Source organism: Mesoplodon densirostris, chromosome 2 (assembly GCF_025265405.1).
Source record: "Mesoplodon densirostris isolate mMesDen1 chromosome 2, mMesDen1 primary haplotype, whole genome shotgun sequence".
In the NCBI taxonomy this organism is placed as follows: Eukaryota; Metazoa; Chordata; class Mammalia; order Artiodactyla; family Ziphiidae; genus Mesoplodon; species Mesoplodon densirostris.
In genome coordinates, this window is record NC_082662.1 from 108,013,002 (window position 1) to 108,039,484 (window position 26,483).

At 52.7% G+C, this 26,483-nt stretch overlaps 1 protein-coding gene across 3 annotated transcripts in view; it reads left to right on the plus strand.

Annotated features, from left to right (window-relative positions):
- Window positions 1-22,930, plus strand: part of PHGDH (phosphoglycerate dehydrogenase) — a 32,074-nt gene extending 9,144 nt beyond the window's left edge. Inside the window, exons 3-13 of one of the 3 annotated variants that reach the window (XM_060090368.1) lie at window positions 88-153; window positions 3,192-3,246; window positions 3,335-3,433; window positions 12,943-13,075; window positions 13,759-13,907; window positions 15,446-15,598; window positions 15,880-15,927; window positions 19,467-19,599; window positions 20,822-20,904; window positions 21,537-21,774; window positions 22,625-22,930. In XM_060090368.1, the coding sequence (XP_059946351.1) occupies window positions 88-153; window positions 3,192-3,246; window positions 3,335-3,433; window positions 12,943-13,075; window positions 13,759-13,907; window positions 15,446-15,598; window positions 15,880-15,927; window positions 19,467-19,599; window positions 20,822-20,904; window positions 21,537-21,774; window positions 22,625-22,779 (1,312 nt within the window). In that variant the 3' untranslated portion in view covers window positions 22,780-22,930. Of the gene's footprint in view, window positions 1-87; window positions 154-3,191; window positions 3,247-3,334; window positions 3,434-12,942; window positions 13,076-13,758; window positions 13,908-15,445; window positions 15,599-15,879; window positions 15,928-19,466; window positions 19,600-20,821; window positions 20,953-21,536; window positions 21,775-22,624 lie in introns of all 3 variants that reach the window. The other 2 variants (XM_060090366.1, XM_060090367.1) reach the window with 2 other exon arrangements.
- The last annotated feature ends 3,553 nt before the right edge of the window (window positions 22,931-26,483 follow it).

Genomic DNA, 26,483 nt, shown 5'->3' on the forward strand with positions numbered 1-26,483 from the left:
CACAGCGTTCACTAGTCTTTCCACCAGGACAGGAGTGGGAATCCTGGGTCTGGCTGACTGATGTCCCCCATCTTTTTCCATCTTTAGCACCCCCAGTGGGAACAGCCTCAGTGCTGCGGAGCTCACCTGTGGGATGATCATGTGCCTGGCCAGGTAAGTCCCTGACTTCTGAGCAGAGTCACTCTCTGTGGTCTGTCAATTATTATGACTCCCTAAGCAAACTGACCCCGAGAAACTTAGAAACACTTCAGCTTGGTGACATGCAGGCTGATAAGAACCTTCAAGACCGTCAGTCCTCAACTGAACATTCGTTACACTGGTTCTGGCACACCAAGGTCAGGTGGCTTCTCAGGTTGTTTGCAAACACACAAGATGTGCACGAATCTTACTGTGTTGGGTGGTAAAATGACTGTATGAACACTGCTGTTAAACAGGCAGTGGGTCAGTGGGAAGGGCAAGGAGCCAGTGGGAGGGCGGGAAGATTCTCTGGGTCCCTTTGCAGATCCACGGATCCTTAAACCAAGGAACCCAGGCAGCCAGGACCCCTCACGTCACTACTCAGGCCTGAAACCTTCTGGGGCTGAGAAATGATTCCTTTCCCTTCTCAAGACCTGTTCTCCTCCCTGCTGGGAGAGGATCTGGGGAAGTTGACCTTTGTTCTAACTCTTCCCCAAGATTTCTACCTGAGATCTTAGGTATTCACTAATATTCACTGGTCAGTGAAGAGGAGAGGAGGTTGGAGAAAGGGAAGAACAGGGAGAATTACACAGCAGAAGGGACCCAGCCCAGAAGGGGTCCCTAAGCTGGCTGTCTGGATGTCCCAGAACATCTGGAGAACCGTTGAGGCCTGATGCCCTGGTGTCACTTGTGCTATTAAATTCAGTGGTGTTTTTTTTTGTTTGTTTGTTTTTTGGGGGGGTGAGAGAGCGACCCCAGTGCAGCTTTCTAATTCTCTTACTTTTTTTTTTTTTTTCTTTTTGCGGTATGCGGGCCTCTCACTGTCGTGGCCTCTCCCGTTGCGGAGCACAGGCTCCGGATGCGCAGGCCCAGCGGCCATGGCTCACGGGCCCAGCCGCTCCGCGGCATATGGGATCCTCCCAGATCGGGGCACGAACCCGTATCCCCTGCATCGGCAGGCGGACTCTCAACCACTGCGCCACCAGGGAGGCCCGTTACTTTTTTTTCTGGAGGTGGTGTTTCCCTTGCGAGTCAGGAATAATCTTCCTCCTATTCCAAGACCAGCTTTACTTTAAGGAGTAGGCAAAGTGGTATGACTTAGGGGAAGCGCCCTGTCGCCAGCCACTCATCATGACCTCACTCATCGTCAAAACCAAGAAAGAAGCACCCTAGGAGAAGGAATCACCAGTCTCTCATAACCCCTGTGTGCTGGTTTAATCAGACCACTTTCCCAGCAGGGCAGTGGTAGAGGGGGTGGGAAGTGTGCACAGTAAAGTTGAGAGCATTGGGCCGTGTGGGTAGAGAGCAGGCCTGAATGGGCCTCACAGTAGGGGACTTTGAACAGATTTTGCCTGTTCCTGAGGTGCTGGAGAAGAACAAGGGCACGGAAAGAAAGAGAGGAGAATACAACAAATGTAGATTTCACCGTTGGGCCTGCTTTATTTTCTCTTCTAAGTCAGGCCGGCCTCCATATAATTCTTGGGAGGTCCCTTGCCCATGTCATGGTCTTCCCCAGCCTGGCCTGGTGGGGATCCCGAGATGTTGAAACCTAGAGAGGCACCACGGCCAGCTGGATGGAGCACCCAGAGGGAGTGTGTGAGGGTTTCCTGTGCTCCGTGGTGCTGCACGCACATCTCTTAGACGGCGCCTTGCAGTCAGGTGGGCAGAGGTCGGGAGGCCAGAGCTGGGGGCTCCGTCTCGCTGGGTCAGAGGCATCTGATCTGGCTGGATTTGCTGAGGGGGGAGCACTTCCTCAAGGCAAGTCATTGTCCTAAATGACATTCCTGAAATGAGGCCCCATGGGCCAGAGCAGTGAGATGGAGCTTCTTCCATGAACTTGTTACGTAAGCTTTGCTGAGTTTACCCATGAGTTCACGGGACTCTGATCGTAGAACAGATTCCCATCAACCTCACCCTCAGATGGAAGTCTGTGTCCTGGTAACGTGTAGACAGGAAAGAATGCTTTTTATAAGAAGTCGGTGAAGTGGAAATACAGGAAGAGTTATCTTGGAATCTCTTCTCTCCCACGCACGCAGACATGCACACACCTCTGAATTTTGTGGCCGGCAGGAACGCCTGCATTTAAATACTTAGGAGGCTAACTGGTGGGGATGTCTTCCTTGGCTTTGAATCCATTCCGCTACATTTAGTTGAGTGATGCTGGGCGAGGTATCTAAACCCCAGTGGACACACCCCACCCCCATGCAGTGGTGAGCATTAAATGAGCTGATGTTTAAACCTTGTTTCTTGTCTCTTCCTTTCTAGCTTCTGGATAAGCCTGGAGGGCCATGTCCCACATGACACATCTTGCCCTCTGACCTCTCACATGGCCCTAACTTCCTTTGTCCTCTCCAGAAAACACATAGAGACTCAGACCTCCATGTTGACCAATAGGAGGAGATAAGCTGTGGAGTGTGTGTGTGCGTGCGTGTGTGTGTGTGTGTGTGTGTGTGTGTGTGGTGGGACAGGAGGTTGTGTGGTTGTTGGAAGTGTCTGGACTACACCATCCACCCACCCCAGTCTAGCCTAACTCTCAAGGGAGAATAAGTATTCAGCTGTCCCTTGATACAGTGTAAGATGTTGTAGGTTATGGCTCTGGATGGAATAGGAAAATGGAAATTCTTGAATTTCTGGAACATTTGATGTTATCAAAATCCACCAATACCCCATTTCATTATCCCTATAAACCCTGGAGGATTAGCTATTGCTTTTTACATGCCCAGAGTCACTCAGGCTGATACTCCAGCCACTGAGATGGACTCAGAACCTCCTTCCAGACACCTAGCTGGAGACAAATCCCAGGGCTCCAAGTCAGGTCTTGCCAAGGGTCTCCCCCTGCTACCCTCCCTTGACCATCCTCGGTGTTTCTGAACCTAAGCCCCCTAGACCCAGCTTGATCTTGGTTCCCTGGGGGGATGCCCGGCAGAAATAGTGGCTGTGCAGCCCTCACATTGCGCCTCCTTCCTGGGCTGGCAGGGTCTGGGTGGGCCCGCTGACTTCGTCTGTCCTTGCAGACAGATTCCCCAGGCGACGGCTTCCATGAAAGATGGCAAATGGGAACGGAAGAAGGTGAGTAGCCGGCTTTGCCTCACCCCACCTGGCTGGGTGCCCAACGTCCACTCTGGGTGCTGACTTCCACTTCTTCGCCTGTTTGCAGTTCATGGGAACAGAGCTGAATGGAAAGATCCTAGGAATTCTTGGCCTGGGCAGAATTGGGAGAGAGGTGGCCACCCGAATGCAATCCTTTGGGATGAAGGTAAGAGGTCACCAGATCACTTTGATGTGGGGCTTCCCATAGCAATTTTGCAGGAGGCAGCTTTGCTTGAGAGAAGCTAAAGGATTCGCCCTAGGAGGGCCTGACGCCCCCTTTAGAGCTACTGAGTGAATGGGTGGCAAAGCCAGGGAGGGAGGGAACATTGGCCTGCTGATCTAGACCCTTGAATTCAACATCTGGGAAAGCTTGGTGGAGGTCCTTCAGCTCTGGGGTGAGTAATTGCCTTGAGTTCCCATGGAGCTGAGAGGGGTCTTGTATCCTGCCCTTCCTTTCCTCCCCTTCTGTGAGGGCCTCCTTGTTTTGCTGCTTCTGTCTTCTGTGATAATTCAGAAAACAGGAGCAAATTTTTTTTTTTTTTTTGGCGGTACGCGGGCCTCTCACTGTTGTGGCCTCTCCCGTTGCGGAGCACAGGCTCCGGACGCACAGGCTCAGCGGCCATGGCTCACGGGCCCAGCCGCTCCGCAGCATGTGGGATCTTCCCGGACCGGGGCACGAACCCGTGTCCCCTGCATCGGCAGGCGGACTCTCAACCACTGCGCCACCAGGGAAGCCCAGGAGCAAATTTTTAGCCTTAAAACAGAGCAACTGTCCATCCGTCTTCTAGCTCCCCTCCATAGTCCAGAAGAGATTGAAAGGTGCTCGCCTATACGCTGTGAAATGATCGTGGAGCCCCTGGTGGCCAGGAGGCCTCACACCTCTCTCAGAAATCATCCCTGGCCCCCGCTGCCCCCCAGGCCTCTCTCTTATCCTATCTATGCTGGGAGCTCAGTAGTTCTTCTGGTTGAGGGAGGGCTGTCGTCAGTAGCAGTGCCACCCCCAGCCCCCGGGGCCAACCCAGGAGACCTTGCCGAGGCGGGAGGCCATTTAGCCAAGAGAGGAAGCCCACAAGACTGCCCAGGTGGGCCAGAGCGGTGTGGCAGCTGGCTCGGCTGGTGGCCATCTCCATGTTTCCCGTGACTGTTGAGGGAGGGATTGTGGGTTCAAACTGCAGCCAGGAAAGCTTTAGTTAAACATTAAGGAAAATGGTTTTGAAAATCAGATCATTTCAGTTCTAGAAAAAGTTACATAGAGCTGCTATGGAATTGTCCCTTTTCCCCTTGCTCCTTCCTTTCTGTATGTCCCTCCCACCTTCATTGCGTTAGAAGAGACTTTATAGATTAACCCTTAATTTTATGTCGACCTCTGGAGTTTGTAAGGTTTTGCTAAGGGCTCGCAGTAAATGGCCGATGGACAAGAGCCAGGTGGGCATCCCATTGTACCACAATCCACATCTTCTCTCCCCTGCCTCTACTTCCCACACGATTAATTGAAGTCAGCCAGACATCGTTTCGAAGCCTCCACGCTGGGAAGGGCGGGGACATTTTTCTGGCTCCCTGTGAGAAGTGGGTGTGGCCCAGCAGGATCCATTGATCATGGAAACAAACAAAAGCCACATCCTTTTTATTATTATTATTAATTTTTTTTTTTGCGGTACGTGGGCCTCTCACTGTTGTGGCCTCTCCCGTTGCGGAGCACAGGCTCCGGACGCGCAGGCCCAGCGGCCATGGCTCACGGGCCCAGCCGCTCCGCGGCATGTGGGATCTTCCCGGACCGGGACACGAACCCGCGTCCCCTGCATCGGCAGGTGGACTCCCAACCACTGCGCCACCAGGGAAGCCCCAAAGCCACGTCCTTTGTGCAGGGGTGATGAGGTGCCATAAGCCACAGGGAGCACTTTCTCCTTTTTCCTCATTTGGGAGGGTCAAGGTAAAGGTTCAGCTCATGAAAAATTCTGATCATCTAAAAGCAGGGGTCAGGGTGAAGTAAAACTCGGGGCACAGGTAACCAAATAGGTGAGCGTTTCATTGATGATGCAGTGACTTTGGGATGGTTGCCAGGCCCAGCAGCCATTCTGTCACGTGCACTCCCCTTCTGCATGGTGCCACAGCACACCAGGCTCTTCTAGCTCAGGAACACTCATTGTCAAGGACTTGAGACTTTGGCAGTGACTTAAGTCAGACAAGAAGTCCCACCTCATGTCTTGAATAATTGAAGTGATGGATAAGATAAGCTTGTCTATTCCTTTGGTACCACTCAGCTACTTAACTGCTGCCAGGGCTGCTTCCTAGAGGCACAGAGGGATGTAGGACCTTGAGCATCATCAGCGGAAGTGACTGACAGGGCCCAGCTCAGAGATGCCTGGAGCCTGCTTATGAGTGTTAATCTGTGTCTCTGGCACAACACTCACCACATGCCCACATGTTTTATTCCCAGCATGGTTTTGAGGATGTGGGTGCCTTTTTGTGTGTGTTGCAGCATGTAGCTGCTTCGCTGGGGGTTTCTTCTGTCCAGATGTCTCTGGAGGGTTACTCTAGACTGTCTTGCTTCTGGGACATGCTCTTTGAAAACCCGGAACACACCTTGGGATATCCCCCCAACCCAAGCCCCTCAAGAGCAGCCTGGCTCTGGTCCTTTCCCACTGGCCCAAGTGGTGTCTCTCTGTGCTCAGCTGCTCACTTTGACCCAGCTCCTTAACATGTTTCCAGGTCCCAACACATTCTTTTTTGTTTTTGTGGTACACGGGCCTCTCACTGCTGGGGCCTCTCCTGTTGTGGAGCACAGGCTCCGGATGCGCAGGCTCAGCGGCCATGGCTCACGGGCCCAGCCACTCTGCGACATGTGGGATCTTCCCAGACCAGGGCACGAACCCATGTCCCCTGCATCAGCAGGCGGACTCTCAACCACTGCGCCACCAGGGAAGCCCCCAACACATTCTTAATCTCGTCTCAGGGCAGCAGATCACTGACCTGCATCATCTGAACCTCGGTTCATGTTCAAGCCGTTGTGGAGAGCAAGATTTTCTAAAGGGCAAGGAAGGAAGATTCTTCAACAAATTGTAAAAGAGATGATTTATCAGCATCCAAACAGGACGCTGCCTGATTAGCGTTTACGAAACACAAGTTGTTTCAAACTAGTCTTGGTCTCTCTTTGGAAATCAGTATTAAACTGGTAATATCATGGGACTCCCTAGATGTCCTATATCTTAACGATTTAAAATTATATTGTATTCATGTAATAAGTCAGTGTATTCTCATAAAAACTGAAATATAGATAAAGGTGTCCTAGATGACCATACCAATCAGAGTTTCCTCACAGGTAATGTCAGTTTGATCTGTGTCATCTCAGAATTTTTCTATGCATTTATATGGAATGCATACAGTTGTATGCCTATAGAGGAATTCTATTTCTAGAGAGAATGGAATATTGTGCATGTTGTTAAGATAAAAACGTATGTCTTGGAATAAATAGATTTACCATATTTTAAAACTGTTGCATGGAATTTCTTTGTAGGGATAAATTGTTTTTATTTGACTATTCCCTGAGTGATGGACATTTAGATTGTTTGCAGATGTAGACTTTAGCAAGCGTTGGTGAGGTCTTTCGTGATACCCTTGGGGTTAAGATGGAGACTGTGAGCCTGGTGCTAAGGGTTTAGTAACTGGTTGAAAGATGGATCCGACTCAGTCTGTAGGGAGATTGTACAGGATGGTGCAGGGCTCTGCCTTGTCCACCATTCTCATCAACAGCCTGGATGATGTGTCATTTGTGGATGACAGGAAGCAAGGAGAAAAGTAGTTAATACTTAAAAGTGCAGAATCGGGTCCTAAAAGACATTCAAAGTCTAGAATAGTTGGGCACTCTAATAGAAACTTTGTTTGGGTTACATCAGTGCTCTACATATGAGCCTCCAGAGCAACTAGACTTGGGTGTAGAGGTGAGTATAAGAGGCTTCTTCTAGGGAAGGAGGCCTTTGTTTGACAACAGTGCCGTGTGCTTAACAGTGAGTGATATGATTGGTAGAAAAGTTTATGTGACTTTTGGCCGCATTAAAAGAAGTATGACATTCAGAGCAAGGGAGGTGACATTCTTCATGCTGTGTACTGATCAGCCCCTGTGTGAGTATTTGAGCAGTCAAAGACCCCAAGTTCTGGGAGACTGTGAAAGCTTTGGAGACAGAGGGTGATGGCGAGGGAGCTCATGTCTGTGTTTCCTAAGAAAGGGCTGAAGGCACTGGGGTCACTGAACCCATCAAGACTTGGGAGTCATAGTGGAGGCCTTCAAAGAGCTAAACAGAAATCCTATAGAAGAGTCACACTCTCTAAGAAGTAGATCCAGGGAGGACCACTAGGTGTAAGCTGGAGGGGCAGAGCTACAGAGCTGGCCCCCAGTGGAATGACTGGTCTCAAGAGAGAGTGAGTCCCGCATCTCTGCAGATACACCTGCAAGACCGGATAACCACTTGGCCAGCATGTGAAGAGGGGGTGTGAACATAGACGCAGATGCCCTGTGAGCCCTGATGTCTGTGAACATCCATCATCCCAATGGGCTACCACTTTCTTTAAACTGTGAAATGGTCCTGGCAGTGAGTTTACTGTGTGGTCCTAGGCAATGGTGTCAAATTATTAAGGACTGGGTTTGTTACAGTAACTTGGGAGAACAACCTCATTAAAAACATAGAGTGGACCAGTAGTCGTAGGGGACACTTTGAGTAGTTCTGACTGGGCTGGCTCGGGCGAAACAGCAAAGCTTGTACAGGTTATCTTTATCATCCTCTTCTCTCCTGGCACCTGGGGTCTTATCCTGTTCCTGATCTGTCACCAGGCTGTTAATCATTAATTAGGCTGCTAATGGACAACTATTATCTGACCCTCTCTAAGGTATCAGGATTTAAACTATCTGAAACTACTCTTCAGATAGTTTCATTTTGTTACAAGGAAAATGTTTTGGTGAAAAGTGTGTGCCAAAAAAAAATGTAACAGATGAAATCATGGTTTTCCCCGTTTTTCCAACATGCCCAGGGAAAAGGTCCTCCCTAAGCAAACCGGACTGTGAAAGTGGGGAACCATTCACAACTTTCTCTTGTGTGACTGAACAAGTATCAAAACAGATGGACGGTTTTCATTTTCACCAATACTAAAAAGTGTTGCTGATGCAGGACCTCTGTCTACCATTCTTGCTCCAAGTGGCAACAGTACCTGCTCTTCTAGGGTCATGGAACTCCTCCAGACTGGGGAAGTCTCAGCTCCTACATTATGAGCCCCAGTATTACTGAGCCTACTTGGCCTCATTTTGAGTTTATACTTCAACATAATACTTTCAGATATATGGTGGTTGGGTGAAAACTATTTCCCTGGTAAAACTGTTACTTTTATAAATGTGTAGAATAAAAGCTATTAAATAGTTTTAAAAAAAAAGGGCTCCCCTTCATATCACAGAAGCTGTAAGGAGAGACCTTCTTGGGCTCAGATACTGGGGGTGGAGCACCCCTTTCCCTTCCTTTCTTTGTGACTCTCTGGTCACTTAAGGAAGGGGGAGCTTAGCCAGGTGGGGATCGGTGGGGGAAAAGCCCACTTATTCCAGCACAGGCCTAGAAGGAGCCTTAGAGCAGCTGCTGTCTTTGCTTTGAGCCACAGGTGCAGATGTGGGTTTCAGGATAATTCTGACAGCCTGCAGCCTGCTAGTGTCATTTGGGTCTTACACTCTGTAATGTTCTTTCTGCTTGAAACTTTTTCTCAATAGTGTTGCTGGATAACAGGTTATAACTCTGGAGGCTCAACTCATTCAAGCTGGCCTGTCCCCTAGAATGGGTCAACAGGCCCCAGCCAGCCAGGGGCTGAGCCTTGCACTTTCTTTTCAGGGTTTTCTGTGAGGAGCAGACCAGCATCTCTTCACAGTTTCTTTGTGGTCAGTGTTGTGATGAGTCTGACGTTAGCCCAGAGGGATGGACATTGAACCCGAGGCACCAGTTGTCACCGATTCTTTCAGGTCCTGCTAATATTTACTGAGATCTGCTCTGTTAGATACTGTGCTTACAATGACCCTCTGGGGTCAATATTATTACCCCAGTTTTACAGATAAGGAAACTGAGGCCCAGGGAGGTTATGTGGTACACTCAAGATAATAGGACGAGTAAGGGGTGGAGTCCAGCTCAGACTCTGGGCCTCCTGAGTTCCAATCTGGTGCTCTTTGCCCCACTCCACCACCGCCGTCTTTATTCCTGATCCCTGCTCGTTATCAGTCCCTGCCCCGTGTCCCTGTGCTCAGCCATTCGTAGGACAGGCAGCTGCCATCTCAGTCTTGTACCTGGAATTCCTACTGCCCTAGAGCAGTGATGTTCAAATATTTTCAGATATAGAATAAGGACCTGGGGTATGGGCCCAGAAAGAGAGCAGGTGGTGGGGCTCTGGGTCTTCACCTCTGCACCTTTGAATCGATCTGGTTTTATACTGAGTTTCTGTGTAAGACTTCATCGTGTTGGGGGACAGCACCAATGCTAAGCCTGAAGACTGGCTCTGGGGTAGAGAGAGGGCATGACCATTAGGCTCCCCTGTTGGAGCCCCTTTACGTTGGAGGCCTCCTTGCTCTCCTCCATCCACGGTCGGCCAGGGGACCAGAGCAGCATGCTCAGCCTCCCAAGGCCACCTTCTAGGACGGCAGCTCGGAGGTCACCCTGGAGCACCGCTTGAAAATCTAGGGCTCCTCTGCTGCCCCAACATCAGGAGTCCTGGGACAGGGTGAGGTGGGGCATCCCTTTATGCAGCTCCCCAAGTCTCCTCTCTAGGAATAATAGATGTGTGTAACCGCGAGTGCCCTGACTTCTGCACATGAGGACATCTGACCTATCCAGGATACATTAGGACCCGACTCAGGATTGGTCTCCCGGGCCTGATATCACCCTTTTTATCTCTGGCAACGTGGTCCCCTGATATAAGAACCCCAGCCCTTAGTTGAGCTCAGCTCCTGTCCGCCCTGGGTATTTAGAGTGAAAAATGAGAACAGGGTAGAATTCTTCCCCTGCAGTTGTCCGCAGATGAACGAGGTACTGTTTCTCTGTGAAAGAAAGCTGAGTCGGGGCCTGCTGACCACTGGCAGATGCCTATCCCTCCCCTTCCCCCCAACCCCACGCCGTCCACTTCCCTTTAGCCCCAGGCAGCTGCAGCAGCGGCACTGGGCCAGGCTTGGCCTGCAGGACCCTTCCTCCCGGCAGCCACGTGCTGATTCTTGGCTCCTAGGAGCACAGAGCCAATAGAGTTGTGTGAACCCCCTCCATCGGGCTTGGCTGGGTGACCTCCGTTGGTGTCCCTGTCCTCTTCCCACTCCACATGAGGAAAAGCACATCTGGCTTAGAAATGAATGGGGCCGTTGTTCCAACCAGCCTCAGAGCCCACAGACAAAGAAGACTTGTGAGGACAAGGGCAGGATCCTCTCCGCTCCCCTGGGCGTTTCATTCTCCCCAAGAGAAAGGAGGAGGTTACATCTGGGGGAATGGCCATGTAGGGCTGAGGCGGTCCCGAGCTCACAAGCCTGTAGGGCGTCAGGGAGGAAGCCTCTTTCTCCCAAGCCTCTGCTGGAGGTCGGAGTGGGACCCACCTGGCGTTTGTCCCACAAGGCTGATGATGCAAAACATGATCCAAAAGTGACACCTCGTTCATAACTGTTTTCAGTTTCTTCTCTAGGAGTGTTGACTTGATATAGCAATCTTCTGTGCCATTATTTTCTAAAATAACTTGTACATTTCCCTAATTTCAAAAGAAATTCATGATCAGTGGGGGAAAGTTAAACGAGCGTAGGAAAGCATAAAGGAGAAAAATTAATCCTACCACCCACAGATGACCACTGTTGAAGTTCTTTCTGTTTGTTTTTGTTTAATCCTGGGCCAACTCTGAACATTTTCTCAGGGCTAAGGGAGCTTTCTTTTCATGGAATGTTGAATTGTTGGAAGTCAGAGCAGGGGGTGACTTTGAAATCATCCACCTGCTTCTTTATGTAGAGTTGAGGACCCAGGTCTGGAGGCACTGACTTGCACCTTGACACACAGTCGACAGTGACTGAGGCAGGACTCAGGTCCAGCTCCTGGTTCACTGGTTCAGAGGCCGTATCCTGGGTCCTGCCAGCCTGCCCAGCTCAGTCGGCTGTCCGGCCTTCTGGAGGACACCCATGCCTTTGAGACATGGATCAAGCCCATGGAGAGAGCCCTGGGAAGACTTCCTGGGCAGACCAGGCAGAAAGTGGGTAGGTCTTTGCTGTTGCAAGCGGTGGATGCTTCTCACCTGGTTGCACATGCATCCCTGCTGCTTGTGCTGCCTTGGCAACCTTTAAAGAATTGTCCCTGCTGAGAGGTGTGTGGCTGACACCCAAGATTCCTTCTGATGTGGGAGAGATGTTTCCATCTCATTCTACTCCTGTTTTCTCAGGTGGGACTGTGGGCTGCTCACCCCACCCCTGATTACAGGGTAGGCATTAGGAGTGCAGGCCCTGGCGTCAGAATACTTGTGTCCCAGCTCTACCACTTGCTACTCTTATGACCTTGGCTGGATCATTTAACCTCCACCTTAGTTTCCTCCTATGTAAAACAGGGAAATTATAGTACCTAAGGAGGTTTGAGACACAGTGAATGCTAAAGATGTTTGCCAATACAAGCTATGAGTCTGTGTCTTTTCTTCCTTCTCCTGAGCTTTGTCTTCCCCAACTTTCCCTCTTCCCATCAATATGTGATGACCTTTAGCTGATTTCATAGGGTTGATGAAGTTTACACCCCCGAGTTTCTTGTCTGTCCCCATCTCCCAGGAGTCAAACTTCCCTCCGTTTCCGCAGCCTCAGGGAGGTCCCTCTGCTTTGGGGGCCCACCCCCTCCCCAGCCAGCCCAGACCAGGCTTCTTTCTGGGTCCTCCCCACCCACGGTGCCTTTATGTCTCACTTTCCTCCTCTTGATGTCCTTCCCCACCCCAGTCAAACCTGCCTTGTTGAAAGGATTTGTCATTAGTCATTTATACCTCTCTGCACGATTAGTCACCAAGTTATGCCTTCCAAAACGAGATGCACTTTAAGTCTTGTTAAAAGAAACTTCAAGAGAGGGGACCGTACTCTCCCCGCTGGTGTCAGCACTGGTGTTTCACCCTCTTCCCCAGTGGCGAGGCCCGTCTCCTTGGTAACGCGCTCAGCACCACCACTGCCCTCCTCCCTCATCTCTTCCTCACTCTGTTGAAGTGGGCGGTGCACCTGCCTCTGTCTTCTGGCCTGTGGGGCCTCCGGCTGCAGCCAGCTTCTCCCCCGTTTCCCTCGTGCCCTCTGACCGCGTCACTGCTTCCCGCAGGATCATCCTGCCTCACGTGGGCTCCCCACATTCCAAGGGTGTCTGAGCTCCACTGGTCCAACCGCACACCAGCTGTTCCTGCACCCGTTCGTGGTTCAGAGCTTGGAGGTGGGCGAACCTGCCTTTGAACTCTGACGCCGCCCCCTCCAGTGTGTAAGCTCCACCTCCTTCAGCTCTAATGAAGGAAGAAGAATAGTGCCAACGCGGTTGTATTGTCGTGAGAGGTAGACAGGTGTTGGGGAAGGCTTAACTGTAGTGCAGGGCATAGGGTCAGTGTTCCATAAATGGTTGCCGTGACTAATAATACCAGTGCTAATAATGAACAGTGACACTTACTCTCCCTCTCTGACTTCCCCAGACCATAGGGTATGACCCCATCATTTCGCCAGAGGTCTCGGCCTCCTTCGGTGTGCAGCAGGTGCCCTTGGAGGAGATCTGGCCTCTCTGTGACTTTATCACTGTGCACACACCTCTCCTGCCTTCCACCACAGGTAGGTGTGCCCCTACCTTGTGGGTTGGCCACAGAAGCCACAGAACAGATAAGGGTGGGCCCTCAGTCTGGCCTTTCCGCCTATGCTGGGGACCAGCTGTGGCGGTGGCCCATCCAGATCCTGTGAGCTTGGAGCATGGTGATGTTTTGTTACACGGCCTTGCATCAGACCGAGGAGGGGTGAGTTAGCTGGAAATGCACAAGGTCTGGATGGGCTGGGTCAACATGTAGGACCAGCGAACCCATGAGTACTTCCTGGGACCACTGCAGGAAGCACTAATATCTCGGGAATATTTGGGATGTTTCTAAACTGGGTCTGGTCCAAATCCATGACAAGGACTCCTGCCCCAGAGCATCTGAGAAGGGAGCAGTGACCTTTCGTGGTCCCCCAGAAAGGAGGTGTGTGGGGAAGAGCTGGTGGGAGGGAGAGAGGGCCTTTGGAGCCGGTGCAGTTGCCATGGAGCCAGTGCGGTTGCCATGGAGCCGGTGTGGTTGTCATGGAGCCGGTGTGGTTGCCATGGAGGCGGTGCGGTTGTCATGGAGCCGGTGTGGTTGCCATGGAGCCGGTGTGGTTGTCATGGAGCCGGTGTGGTTGCCATGGAGCTGGTGTGGTTGCCAGTGCAGTGGGGAGAGCACGGGGAACCCCACACCAGTGCCGCAGGAAATCTCCTCCGTCCATTCCAGGCCTGCTGAATGACAGCACCTTTGCCCAGTGCAAGAAGGGGGTGCGTGTGGTGAACTGTGCTCGCGGAGGGATTGTGGACGAAGGCGCCCTGCTCCGGGCCCTGCAGTCGGGTCGGTGTGCTGGAGCTGCACTGGACGTTTTCACAGAGGTGAGTCCCTTCTCAGTGTCGGTGGGGAGGGGAAACCAGAGCAGAGGGACTTGGGTTGCAAGCCCAGCCGTGCCAAGACCTTGAGCTTCCTGTCTCTAGCGGGAGAAATTGTGTCGCCAAAAGTTACACGTCTGTGGTTTGAGGAGCCCAGTGCAGAGCCTGGTACAGAGGCAGCCGTGCTGTCTTCTGCAAAACTCAGAGTTTATATAGGACCCATTCCTGGGCTCAGGCTCCTGAACGGCTACCCTATTGATAAGTTCAGAGGAAGACACAGCAGCAGATCAGTTCTGAGGTGGAGGATTTGGGGCAGGCAGAGAGGGGTTTAAGATATTGATACAGATCTCTGGTGAAACGAACCCCACTGCCAAGAAGACATTGCACCCAGTGTCTGTTGGCTTTCCTTTCCCTTCCTCTCTTCCCGCAGAGGGAAGGAAGCTGAGGATACTGGTTAGATGTGTTCCCCTGGTCCCAGAGGCTGCTGTCCCTAGGTCTCTGTGCAGGAGCAGAGATATAGCATCTGCTCACCCACTGCCCCCATCCTGCCCTCACACCCGATAGCATTTCCACTTGAATCCTGTCCACCTCTCTTAAAAATCCCACCTCAGCATCGGAGATCGGGGAAAAATCACGGGCTTTGGATTAGGCAGTGGGGGTTTGCTGGTTACCAGCTTTGTGGCCTTGGCAAGACCCTGGCCCTCTGACCTCCTGTAGCACTCAGTGTCTGTTCCCTGCCTAGGGCACAGCATGCGTTGGGTTTGTGGTCCTGGCCATCTCTCTCAGCTACATCGCCAGCTCCTTGAAAGCAAGGGTGTGCCTGACCCTTGTTTATATCGCCATCTCCCTAACACAGCACCTTCCCCCTGCTCTCTTTGGCCTCCCCATGGCACTTACTACTCTGCGGCCGGCACTCACAGACCTATGTGGCCAAATCCCGTGGGAGCCGATAGAGTCCTGGGGAGAATGACCGGAAGAGAGGAGGCCTAAGTAACATGTCCAAGGCCCCTACATTGTGCCCGGTGAGCAGAAGGGGTGGAAGGGGCACTGGAGGGTGGGGTAGGGGTGGCCAGGTGGGCCACCTGTCCTGGTGAGAACCAGGATACAACACCCATGCGGAATGCCCACAAAGAGCCTGCCTCTGTGCTAAGAGCTGACAGTAAGTGCTGACGGGTGGACTGGACTTGGGGCAGGGGTTAGAGGGGAAAAACCAATATCAGCTATAACAGCTACCACTGGTTGAGAACCTCCTTTATTACTGCATAATCTCCATAATAGTGTTAGGAGATAGGTAGTAGTAACCCATTTTATAGATAGGGAAACTGAGGCTCAGAGAGATGGAGATTTGCCCAAAAGCACATAGGTAGTAAGTGGTGGAGCTGAGACTGGAATCCGGTCTACAGCTCTGTCTACTCTGCTGTGATGAGTCCAGGGACCACCCAGACAAAACGGAAGTAGGAGGCAATATCATCCCTGCCCTCTTCCCCTCCAACACCCTGGGGCCAACTGTAGCAGCCCACCCAGAGATGTCTCTTTCTGGGCAGGAGCCACCCCGGGACCGGGCCTTGGTGGACCACGAGAACGTCATCAGCTGCCCCCACCTGGGCGCCAGCACCAAGGAGGCCCAGAGCCGCTGCGGGGAGGAGATTGCCATCCAGTTCGTGGACATGGTGAAGGGGAAATCTCTGACGGGAGTCGTAAGTATGCCGCGTGGGGCTGGGCCCGGAGGTCAGAGGGAGGAGTTGCAGAAGGGCATGTTGTTGCTGGGACCAGATTCAGCCCTGGGAGCCGAAGATAAGGGACTGTACTTGAGCCAGCGCTCTGGGTGGGGTGGCAGGAGCTGCCCCTGCTTAGCCTTGAGAGCTGAGGCCCGGCAGCAAGGAGCCAGCTTAGCTTGTTTATGTTGTAGGCTCACTGCTGAGACTGTGGTTTTTCCCAGTGCCCTGCCTCTGCAGAAAGGCTCCTTTGTTCTCCACAGGCCTTGGGAGAGAAGGAGTGTGGCTGGCATGATGGCAGGATGCCCGAGGTAGGGGCAGGTGGGGGACGGCCTGTGGAGAAAGCCCTGAGAGGGCATTCTCGCCTTGTAACCCCGCGCTCTCGCCTTTCATCCCATCTCTCTTAGAACCCTGGGTAGATTTGCGCTGCCCAGAAGCCTGCGCCCATCTTCCCCATAGGAACCCTCCAAGCCAGCTGACCCCCTTTCTCTCCCCAAATCATGGTTTCTTGACTGCGCTCACAGTGGGCCCTTCCTGGCATGTGTTCCTCTTCCAAGCTGAACCTGACTTATACTTCAAGTCCTGTCTCATTCACTTAGTCTCCAGATGGTCCCTAAGCTCCAGTGGGTACCAGGTACTGTCAGAGCCCTTTGGGGACATGGAGGTGAGTAAGGAAGGCATAGCTGTCCATCAAGGGGCTCGCACGCCACCTTCACGAAGACTTGCTTGGCCTTCCTAGCTCCATCCCGACCCTTTTGCAGTGAGCCACCTTCTCTCCTATTATTGAGGTTTCATGAGTTGATATCTTAGTTCTTAATTAAATTCTAAGTTCTCAGAGGACAAACAACAACAACAAAAAAAACACCACCAAAACCAAAAGCATGTAAGCTTCTCTGCAGTTCATGTGGCTCTGCCTGGAGCATTTAACCAATAACGAATGAGAGTTGGGGCGCGGCTGGGGGGTAGTCCCTGACCCTCCTGGCTGACCCTCAACACAGGCGTTTTCGCTTCTGAGGACAGAACTGCGGCAGGAGAGACACAGGATGCTTTATTCAACCCTGCCGGCCCTGGTTCAAGAGCCCAGGCCACTGTGGCCTCTACACCCTGAGAAAGTAAAGGAGCCCACTGCTGTCCCGTAGGAGGGCTCCTCGGGGGCAGCCATCACAGGTGCGATGGGCAGGCTGGGACAGCCTGGCAGTGGCCACAGCTCGGTGGTCACCAAAGACACGTACCCATCCAGGTCTGCACCCTCTCTCTGCGCTGTGTCTGTGGGCTTCTCAAGACAGGGCACGCTTTCTCACTCCCTTTGCATGCCGTGGGCTTCTGAGCGGTTCCTTCCTCCCCCGTGAGGCTGGTCGGGACCCAGCCACGGTGGTTTGGGCCACCGTGACCATTGCCACTCAGTCTGGGCTGGGCTTTTCTTTTTTCTGTCCACTCACAAGGCAGGGTACAGCCCTCAGCGGTGCAGCCCTTATGAGTTATTCAGGGAGTGGTGGCATTCCGGGCCTTTTCATGACGGGGACTCAACACCAGCTCCACCAAATGGGCCCACAAAATGTCCCCTTCTTACTTAAGAGGTCACATCTCCTAGTCAAATTGTTAAACTTAGGCAAATTGAACTCTCCAGCCACAACGGCTGGTGGGGTAGAGTAGGCATTTGTAAGAAAGACACGTTTGTCACATGGGAAACTCCTCTCTCCCTCATTCTTTACCGGGTCCTCTCCAGTTTAGTTCTGCTCTGACGTGAGGCACAGACTAGCATTAGGGTCAGGTTGGTGCCCCAGTGCATTGGCTCTTCCTGGAGCCTCCCACTCATCTTCTGGAGAAGACAGACACTCCTTTTACTCAGCAGACCTGGGGGAAGCACCGCCCTGGCTTGTGCACCTGACCAAGCGTGGCGCCTGCCTTTGGGGCATTCTCAGTTGAGCACTTTCCTGCTGCCTGCTGCAGGCTTTCACACCCCAGCTGTGGCCTGGCCCTTCAGTCCTTCCCCTGCAGCTCTGGGACTCACTGCCCTTTCTGTGCCCTTGGGAGAGAATCAAAGGGGGCCCGGCCGCAGGGTGCGATCACACCAGGATGCCCCTCACACAGAAGGGTCTGCTCGGGGGGTCCCGCCTCCTTGGTTGTTTCTGTCATCACAAGTCTCTCTTCTTTAATTCTCTGCCAGTTGTATCTTTATGAAAACAGGAATATAAGCGTCCACGTTTTCTTTTCATTACATCTTAGAGCTGCCTGATTGATTTGCATCCAACCCGGGTTTCTAATTAAATCCTTCTTAGATGGTTCTCTTTACAAGTTGCCTCAGCATAAGTGGCCAGATACTTAACTCAGAGCCACAAGGTGGAATAGACATTTTGACACAGAACAAGCTGGTATTTGTTATCAAGCCCCTGCTGGGGGTCCAGCCAGCCGGACCATAGACTTACAACGTCAGAAGATTACATGGCTTCTGCCTTCTTCAACTGCCTAGCAGGCCTGTGGTGGACTTCACAGGAGTCAACTTTTAAAGAGTGATAGGATCATCAAAAGTGTGTGAATCCAGGGAGTTCCCTGGTGGTCTAGTGTTTAGGATTCTGCGCTTTCACCGCCATGGCCTAGGTTCAATCCCTTGTTGGCGAACTGAGATTCCACAAGCTGCGCGGCATGACCAAAAAAAAAAAGGTATATAAATCCAGCCTTACAAATTGTGTTATTTTGACAGAGTGTTTTGTGACAATGTAAAAACACATTTTAAAAAATCAACATGGAAAATAAAAATGAAGGCAAATTAGGAATGCCATCCCAGAGGGACACACCACTCTAGGTCCAAGTGATCTGTGACTCCCCGTATGTTTTTGTTTTTGTATTTTAATTTTTTTTTAAATGTATTTATTTTATTTATTTAGTTTTGGCTGCGTTGGGTCTTTGTTGCTGTGCGTGGGCTTTCTCTAGTTGCGGCGAGCGGGGGCTACTCTTCGTTGCGGTGCGCGGGCTTCTCATTGCGGTGGCTTCTCTTGTTGCGGAGCACGGGCTCTAGACGCGAGGGCTTCAGTAGTTGCAACACATGGGCTCAGTAGTTGTGGCACGTGGGCTCTAGAGCGCAGGCTCAGTAGTTGTGGCGCATGGGCTTAGTTGCTCCGCGGCCTATGGACTCTTCCCAGACCAGGGCTCGAACCCGTGTCCCCTGTGTGGGCAGGCGGATCCTTAACCACTGCACCACCAGGGAAGCCCTCCCCATACGTTTTATGTCAAAGACCTATCTTCCTTCCCCAGCACAGGAGAAACAAGTCTCCGGTGGAGTGGGTTGGGGGTGCTGGCACATGTTCAGAGAAGAGGGAGATGTCCTTCTCCCCATCTTCCCACTCCCTTCTGGCAGTTTGAAGTGGTCGTAGCCTTTTTTATTTATTTGTTATTTTTTAATTTTTTTGCAGTACATGGGCCTCTCACTGTTGTGGCCTTTCCTGTTGAGGAGCACAGGCTCTGGACGTGCAGGCTCAGTGGCCATGGCTCACAGGCCCAGCCGCTCCACGGCATGTGGGATCTTCCCAGACCAGGGCACGAACCCGTGTCCCCTGCATCGGCAGGCGGACTCTCAACCACTGCGCCACCAGGGAAGCCCCTGGTCTTAGCCTTTTGTGCCCTTTTCTGGCTCTATAGCTCTCCTCAGCTATGGGAACAGGTTGTTGTCACGTTGTAGGTGGCTAATGGAGTTTGTCACTCCCCAGGCACCCAAAGCAAGCGTGGCCCCATGCCACCTGCTCTCCACATGGAGCTGAGTCTCAGCAGTAAGACCTTGTTTGGGAGCCGAGTTGGGCAGGTGTGCCCTGTCCCATCCCTTCCTGACCTCTGCCCTGCTCCCCTTTCTCTGCAGGTAAACGCCCAGGCCCTTACCAGTGCCTTCTCTCCACACACCAAGCCTTGGATTGGTCTGGCAGAAGCTCTTGGGGCACTGATGCAAGCCTGGGCTGGGTCCCCCACAGGGACCATCCAGGTGGTAACACAGGGTGAGCCGGGAACTCTGCAGAGGGAGAGGGAAGAGGGGCGTGGACTCGACACCCACCGGGTGTGTCTGCTGCAGGCCACAGACCAGTGAGGGACTCAGAGGTGACCCCGCTCTTGTGACCGCGTTTCACGTTTGGTCTGAGCATGGCTTGCTTGCTACTGAGGAGGATGGGTACAAAAAGTTATTGGGAGATATACTTAATTTTCGTAAATCACGTTTATGCAGTCTTTTAAAGACGTGCATGTTTGGGGTACAAGAGGGGCCTCCGTAAGATTTGGAATTTCACATGAGAGGCAGTAGGATTGGTGGAGGGGGTCCGGGTGAAGCAACAGCACATTTTATTCTGGTTTTGACCCCGTTGCTTACCTGCTGTGGGACTTTCCCTTTTCTGAGCTGTGAGTTCTTCACCTGTGAAGTGAAAGCCGGGGTGGGTGTGTCAGGCGAGGCAGGTGGTGAGGACATTCTGTGCTCTGTGACATCCTCAGGTGGGCCCTCGGGCAGGCTGATGCCCGCAGGGGCATTTGCTTCTCCGGGGAGTGGGGATGGGAGCAGCACCGGCTGTCTGCCCCTCCGCAGGCTCTGGCCGCCTTTGCAGTGGGTCCAGCCCTGTGCAGGCATGCTTGAGAGACCGGGGAGGGCCCCGGTCCCCTGAACCCTGCAGGGGCTTGTCGTCCCCGTTGACCATTGGGCATCCCCTCACTTGGGGAGAGACTGGAGTGGAGGCAGGTAGACCCTGAGCATTGCCCGTACCAGGCAGGGGCCGAGCCAGGGGCCTCACTGGCCAGGGTGCCGAGGCCTCAAGGAGACAAGACAGGGAAGCGGGCCCAGCTGCTTTAGTCGCCCCTTTCTGCTTCCATTTCCTGAGGCCGGCAAGGGCATGAGTGCCGGGTAGGGATGAGGGTAGGATATTTTTCAAGTGTCCCTTTGGGGAATGACGGACAGGCCAGGGGCAGGTGTGTGGAGCAGCAGAGTTAGGCTGGGCTCTGGAGAAGAGCTTCTTAAACTGGTGTAGAACGTCCCCGGTGTCCTGGCCTGGACCCCCCGTGTGTCCCCCACCCCGGCCACCTCTCTGCCTGCAGAGGAAAGCAGAACTGCCTGGCAGGCTGGAGTTGGGCCCCCAGGTCAGAGGAGCCATGACCCAGAGCTCGGGGCCAGTGATGTGCTGCCCACTCCCTTGTAGTTCTACACACAGTGGCCTTACGGCGGCTTCTCTGGGTCCCCAGGATTGTCCCTGAAGAACTCTGGGAGCTGCCTGACCCCCGCCGTCATCGTTGGCCTCCTGAAGGATGCTTCCCGTCAGACGGAGGTGAACCTGGTGAACGCCAAGCTGCTGGTGAAAGAGGCCGGCCTCAACGTGCGCACCCCACCCCTCCCCTCCCCTCCAGCCCCTCCAGCCCGGGTCAGCGCCTGCGTTCAGAGCACCTTGCAGCTCTGCTCCCGGAGCGGGAGCCCTGGGCGCCAGTCCTGCAGGTGACAGCGTCTGCCTGTGAGAAGCAGCTGTGATCTCTTCACTTGCAGAGTGCAGATACCACCGGCCCCGAGCATCACTACGAGTGAACTAATACTCGTGAAAGTGCTTTGTGTATAAGTGCTCTGTGAGTGGGAAGGGCAGCAGTAGCCCCACTTCACAGCTGAGGAAATCGAGGAGCCCGGCTGGGAGCTGGGAGCTAGCCCGGCGTGCTCGGCCCCTGATTCTCCAACCAGTGCTCCTTTACCACGGCACCCGGGGTCCTGGTTAGTCTGCAGACTCCGGGAGCTCGCCGCACATCCTCTTAGCCTCTGCCGCCCCTCGTGGCTTCCCCATCTGCCCTCTCCCCGCCCCCCCCCCGCCCTGAATTGCTGAGAGTGGCGTGTCAGCAGGGCTGAAGCCCTATAAATTGGCGATTAGGCCTAGGGAGGGGGTGGGCGTCACTGTGCCTTTTTGCCTTCTCTCTGCAGGTAACCACTTCCCACAGCCCTGCTGCACCAGGGGAGCAGGGCTGCGGGGAATGCCTCCTGACCGTGGCCCTGGCAGGTGCCCCCTACCAGGCTGTGGGCTGGGTCCAGGGCACCACGCCTGTGCTGCAGGCACTCAACGGAGCTGTCTTCAGACCAGAGGTGCCTCTCCACCGGGGCCTGCCCCTGCTCATGTTCAGGACTCACCCCTCCAACCCTGCCATGCTGCCGACCATGATTGGTGAGGAGGGACCTGTAGTGCCGGCTGGTGCCCTTGAGGCGGCGGTGGGGGTGTGTTGAGGGCTCTGTCCTGGGACTGGGCTCGTGGACTTTTGCCTCCCTCAGCCCCTCTCCATGCCTGCCGGCATCACTGGATCTGCAGCAGGTTCCAGAACATTTGGAGAACCAGTATGGAGTTCTGAGGTTAAGTGCCTTATCTAAGGTCGTGGAGCGGTGCGTCAGGGGTAGGGCCCCAGAGCCCCTATTGTTAGGCAGGTGCTCACCACAGCAAGGACACAGTTGAGAACTGCCTGTAGAGCTGTATCCCAGGAGCTCAGAATTAAGTTGCAGGTTTCCTTCTGACCGCAGGCCCGATGGTGGCCAGCCTGATCCAACAAAGCATGTCAGGGCATCCCCTCCAGATGTCATGGGCATCTTGGATCTGCTCCTGTCCCCTGGCACTCGAGCTACTGGGAGTTCTGGAGCACTTCCAAGTATGGCAGAGAGTGAGTGTGTCCACAGGCCTCCAAGGGCCTAATTTCACTATCGTTGCCAGCTGCCCAGGGGAACTTTCCCCTGCTTTTCCCCCTTGCTGATGGATAAAACTGGCAGCCAGCAAGTCCAGCTCTGGCTCTTTGTGGCTGGTCTTCCCTCCCCTGCCTTGCCTGATGGCCAGGGTGTTCCTAAAGCCTGCAGAATAGTGAGGGACCTGGGCAGAGCCCTTTGTTCCCTGTCTCAGAGCTTTGATTCTGAGACCATCACCCCCGTTGCAACGCTGAACTTGGGAACTCAAGGCTTGTGAGCCTGCTCCCAGCCTCTTTCTTCTCCTTCCCCCAAGCCCTGTGCCAATCAGGGGTTTCTTCTACTTCCAGACCTCCTGGCAGAGTCGGAGGTGCAGCTGCTGTCCTACCAGACCTCAATGGTGTCAGATGGGGAGACCTGGCACGTCATGGGCATCTCCTCCCTGCTGCCCAGCCTGGAGCCCTGGAAGCAGCACACGACCGAGGCTTTCCAGTTCCACTTCTAACCTTGGGCTCACTTGTCCCAGCCTCGTGGGATTTTCTGAAGAAACACACCCACTGGGAGAGGAGAGCCACATTCCTGGGGCTGACACTGCTTGTGTCTCATCTGACCCCTGTCGTACAGCAATAACCACCCAATAAAGAGCCTACCCCGTACTCTCCGGGCATCTTTGTGTTGTCATTACCCTGAAGAGCCACCAGAGGGCATCCGCAGGCAGCCGTGGGGCTGGGCTTTTGTTGCGGGAGGGTAGGACATGTAAAGGGAGATCCAGATGGGCGGACTGCACGCCTGCCTGTGGGTACTCTGAAGAGGACCCCCTCTCCTGTCTCTCAAGTTTTTAAGAGACATTTTTACAGGAACAAAACTCAAGGTATTTGAGCAAATTCCTATGCTATTTCAGATATCCCTTCCATCTGGGAATTTAGATACACATTGAAACTATGATTCAACAAACATGTACAGCATTAGGTGCCAGGCACTGGGTTAGATGCTCTGCCTAGGAGGAGGAGGATTAAAGCTCAGACTGCTCCCATAGAAGTCTCCATCTGCTGGGGGGACAGCACACAGAGGTCACTGGAAGCAGTGAGGAAAGTGCCACAACAGGTGTATGTGAATTCTGTTGAGAGCAGAGGAGGACGTAATTGGAGCTGTGGATGGTGGTTCCCAGGAGATGTTTGGAAAGATTTCATAAGGGGGAAAAAGTGTGAGTAAAGGCACAGGGCCTGAGGATGTTTGATGAGTTCACAAAGCCAGCTCAGTATGGGTTGGGCAGTATATTACTTGATTTATTTTTTTTAAAGATGATTTTCACAAAACATGGCAGAATGGTACTCCTGCACCCTAAGGGTTTCACCTTTTGAGGGTTTTTTACTCCATCTGTGGGGGATGATCCATTCCTACCTTGTGCCCAGCAGCATCTGTTTTGGAAACAAGGCAGGCTAAGAAGGCCTGGCACTGGGCAGCTGATTGACAGTGGCAGGAGCAAACCCATCACTGTGGCCTCAGAGCTGTGACTGAACCAAAGGTCGGTAGCAGCTCCACCAGTAACCGCTTGCTGTGCTGACCTCTGCTGTGAGCTCATAACATGTATTAGGGCCTTGCAGTAGCAGACCTGGAAGGGGATGGGCCTGAACTTGAACAGCAAGGTGGCTTTGAGCTGCTTTGACCTTGAGCACAGTGCTTAATTCCCCTAAGCCTTTGTTCCCTCATCAGTAAAAGGGATAATGATGCCTCTCAGGATTGAATGGCTTAAAAAAGTGGTGTATGGGAAGTGCCCGAGCTACTTGGTTTCTTCATCCCTATGTCTTTCTTTAAGAGCAGACAACCAGGTCTCAGTTGCTTACATAGAACCCCATGCACCAAACGGCCCTCCCTTTGCCCTTGTGGTAATGTTCTGCCAGATCTGGACGTGGGGTGTCCTGACATCAGACAGCCTGTTCTCTCTGCCTGGAAAGAGATCAAGAAGCATCTGGTGGGGGTCGGGGGGGCGGTGGGTGCTGGAGCCCATCGATAGCTAGAAAAACAGGCTGAGATTGATAAGTTAAAACTTGGTTAAAAATTGAGCTCAGTCTTCAGCCTCTCAGCCTCTTCTCAGAAGCCTCTAGACAAACCATAGAGCATATTCTGTGCTCTAAGGTGGTCAAAACAATTCTAGAAACCCAAATTACTTGAGCATCCCCAAATATCTTCCTAGACATGGGTGGCTTGTGAAGGCATGGGACACATTCACAGTATCACCCTGTCCTGTGGTTGTCCACGTAAACTCTCCTAAATTTAAAAAGGCAAGATTAAGTTTAAGATCCAACTGGTGCTGTTTACTCCTTCGCGTTTCCCTGTGGTTTGTGGCATCTCTGCACCGCCTAACTTTAGAGTGGAATTTCCTTCTTGTGTGTCTTGGCTGGGAAGCAGACGTTTTGCTGAAAGCTCAGTGAGTGAGGAAGGCAAATACTGGGACAGGAGGGAACTGGCCTCCGAATGCTGGCTCCCGGGACTCTGAGATTCAGAAATGTACGTACGTGTGTGTGTGTGTGTGTGTGTGTGTGTTTAGTATGTCCCCTGGAGACCAGAAGTTGCCTCATGGTCACGGGGCTGGACCACTCTCCACATCTGTTTCAATATACTGTGACATGTTGGTATTCTTGCTTGAGATGCGTGTAACAGGCCTCAATGCCTTTATCAAGTCATCGCTCCATCCTCTCCTGCTGTAGGTTGTCCTGGGTGATTTTTTTCCCACATAGGTAAGTTCTTTATCTGCATGATAGTAGCCTACCTTAGGGTGAAAATGGTGACCGGGCAACTGGAAAATCATTCGCTCATATGCTGACCTTAAACAGGGGGAGAGGGCTTTGTGCAGAGCCAGCAGGAGTCAGTTTTAATGAAGTAGTTGCTGGAGGTACCAGAGGAAGTCCTAGGGCTTAGTATCAAAGTCAGTGAAGAGGGGGAGAGGAAGGGGCTGGAAAGCTCTGTGCAGCGGTGACCATGACCAGTGCCCTCCTGGGTGCCCTGCAGCTGAACCAGGGCTCATATTCTGCCGGCGTGCACAGTATGGGCAGCACCTTGATAGTCTCATTAAATATGTTTAATATCACCCCCACATAGTGTCCAAATGACTCGCAAGTGGCAGCAGCCCTGGCTGCGGCATTTGGTGACACAGAATGTCCTGGTTGCTCAGGCCACCAAGACCCCCCAGCAAACTATGAGGATAGAAGGCAAGGCCCAGAGTCTCCTGCCTCAAGAACTCAGGTGATTGTTGTACTAAGGGAAGTAAGTCAGACAGAGAAAGACAAATATCATACGACATTGCTTTTACACAGAATCTGCAAAAAAAAAAAAAAAAAGACACAAATGAACTTATTTACAAAACAGAAACAGACTCATAGACTAAGAGAATGAACTTATGGTTACCGGGGGGAAGGATGGGAGGGAGGGGTAGATTAGGAGTTTGGGATTGACATGTATACACTGCTGTACTTAAAACAGGTAAACAACAGGGACCTACTGTATAGCACAGGGAACTCTGCTCAATATTCTGTAATAACCTAAATGGGAAGAGAATTTGAAAAAGAATAGATACGTGTATATGTATAACTGAATCACTTTGCTGTACACCTGAAACTAACACAACACTGTTAATCGACTCTGCTTCAATATAAAATAAAAATTAAAAAAAAAGAACTCAGGTGAATAAGGGCTTTGCTCCCACGACTACAGACACTACTCCAGAGATCCTAGGAAAGGCATACATTGTCCTGCCAGGGCTGCCAACTAGACTGAGGGCCCCCAAACAGCTTGCTGAGGAGGAGCAGGCAATGGGGGTCAGCCAAGGGAGGCTGCTGGGTGGCAGCTACAGCTGGTGTAATAGAGCAAGGGCTCAGCAAGCACCTGGAGAGGGCCTGGGAAGGGAGTCAGCTGATGCAGGATTAGCGCTCACGCAGGGCTTTATCTCGGATTTTCTGGTGCCTGTTGTGAATCGAACAGCCTGGAGCAAGCAGTGAAGTGGGCGGGCCCAGAACCTCATCCCCCTGTGACCAGTGTCCTCTTATCCCTAGGGCGGCCTGCCCACGCCAGCCCTCCTCCCCACTGACAGAAGCCATCCTCCCTCCTCCAAAGTGCCCCTTTCTTTTCTTTTCTTTTTTTTTTTGGTATGCAGGCCTCTCACTGCTGTGGCCTCTCCCGTTGCGGAGCACAGGCTCGGGACGCGCAGGCTCA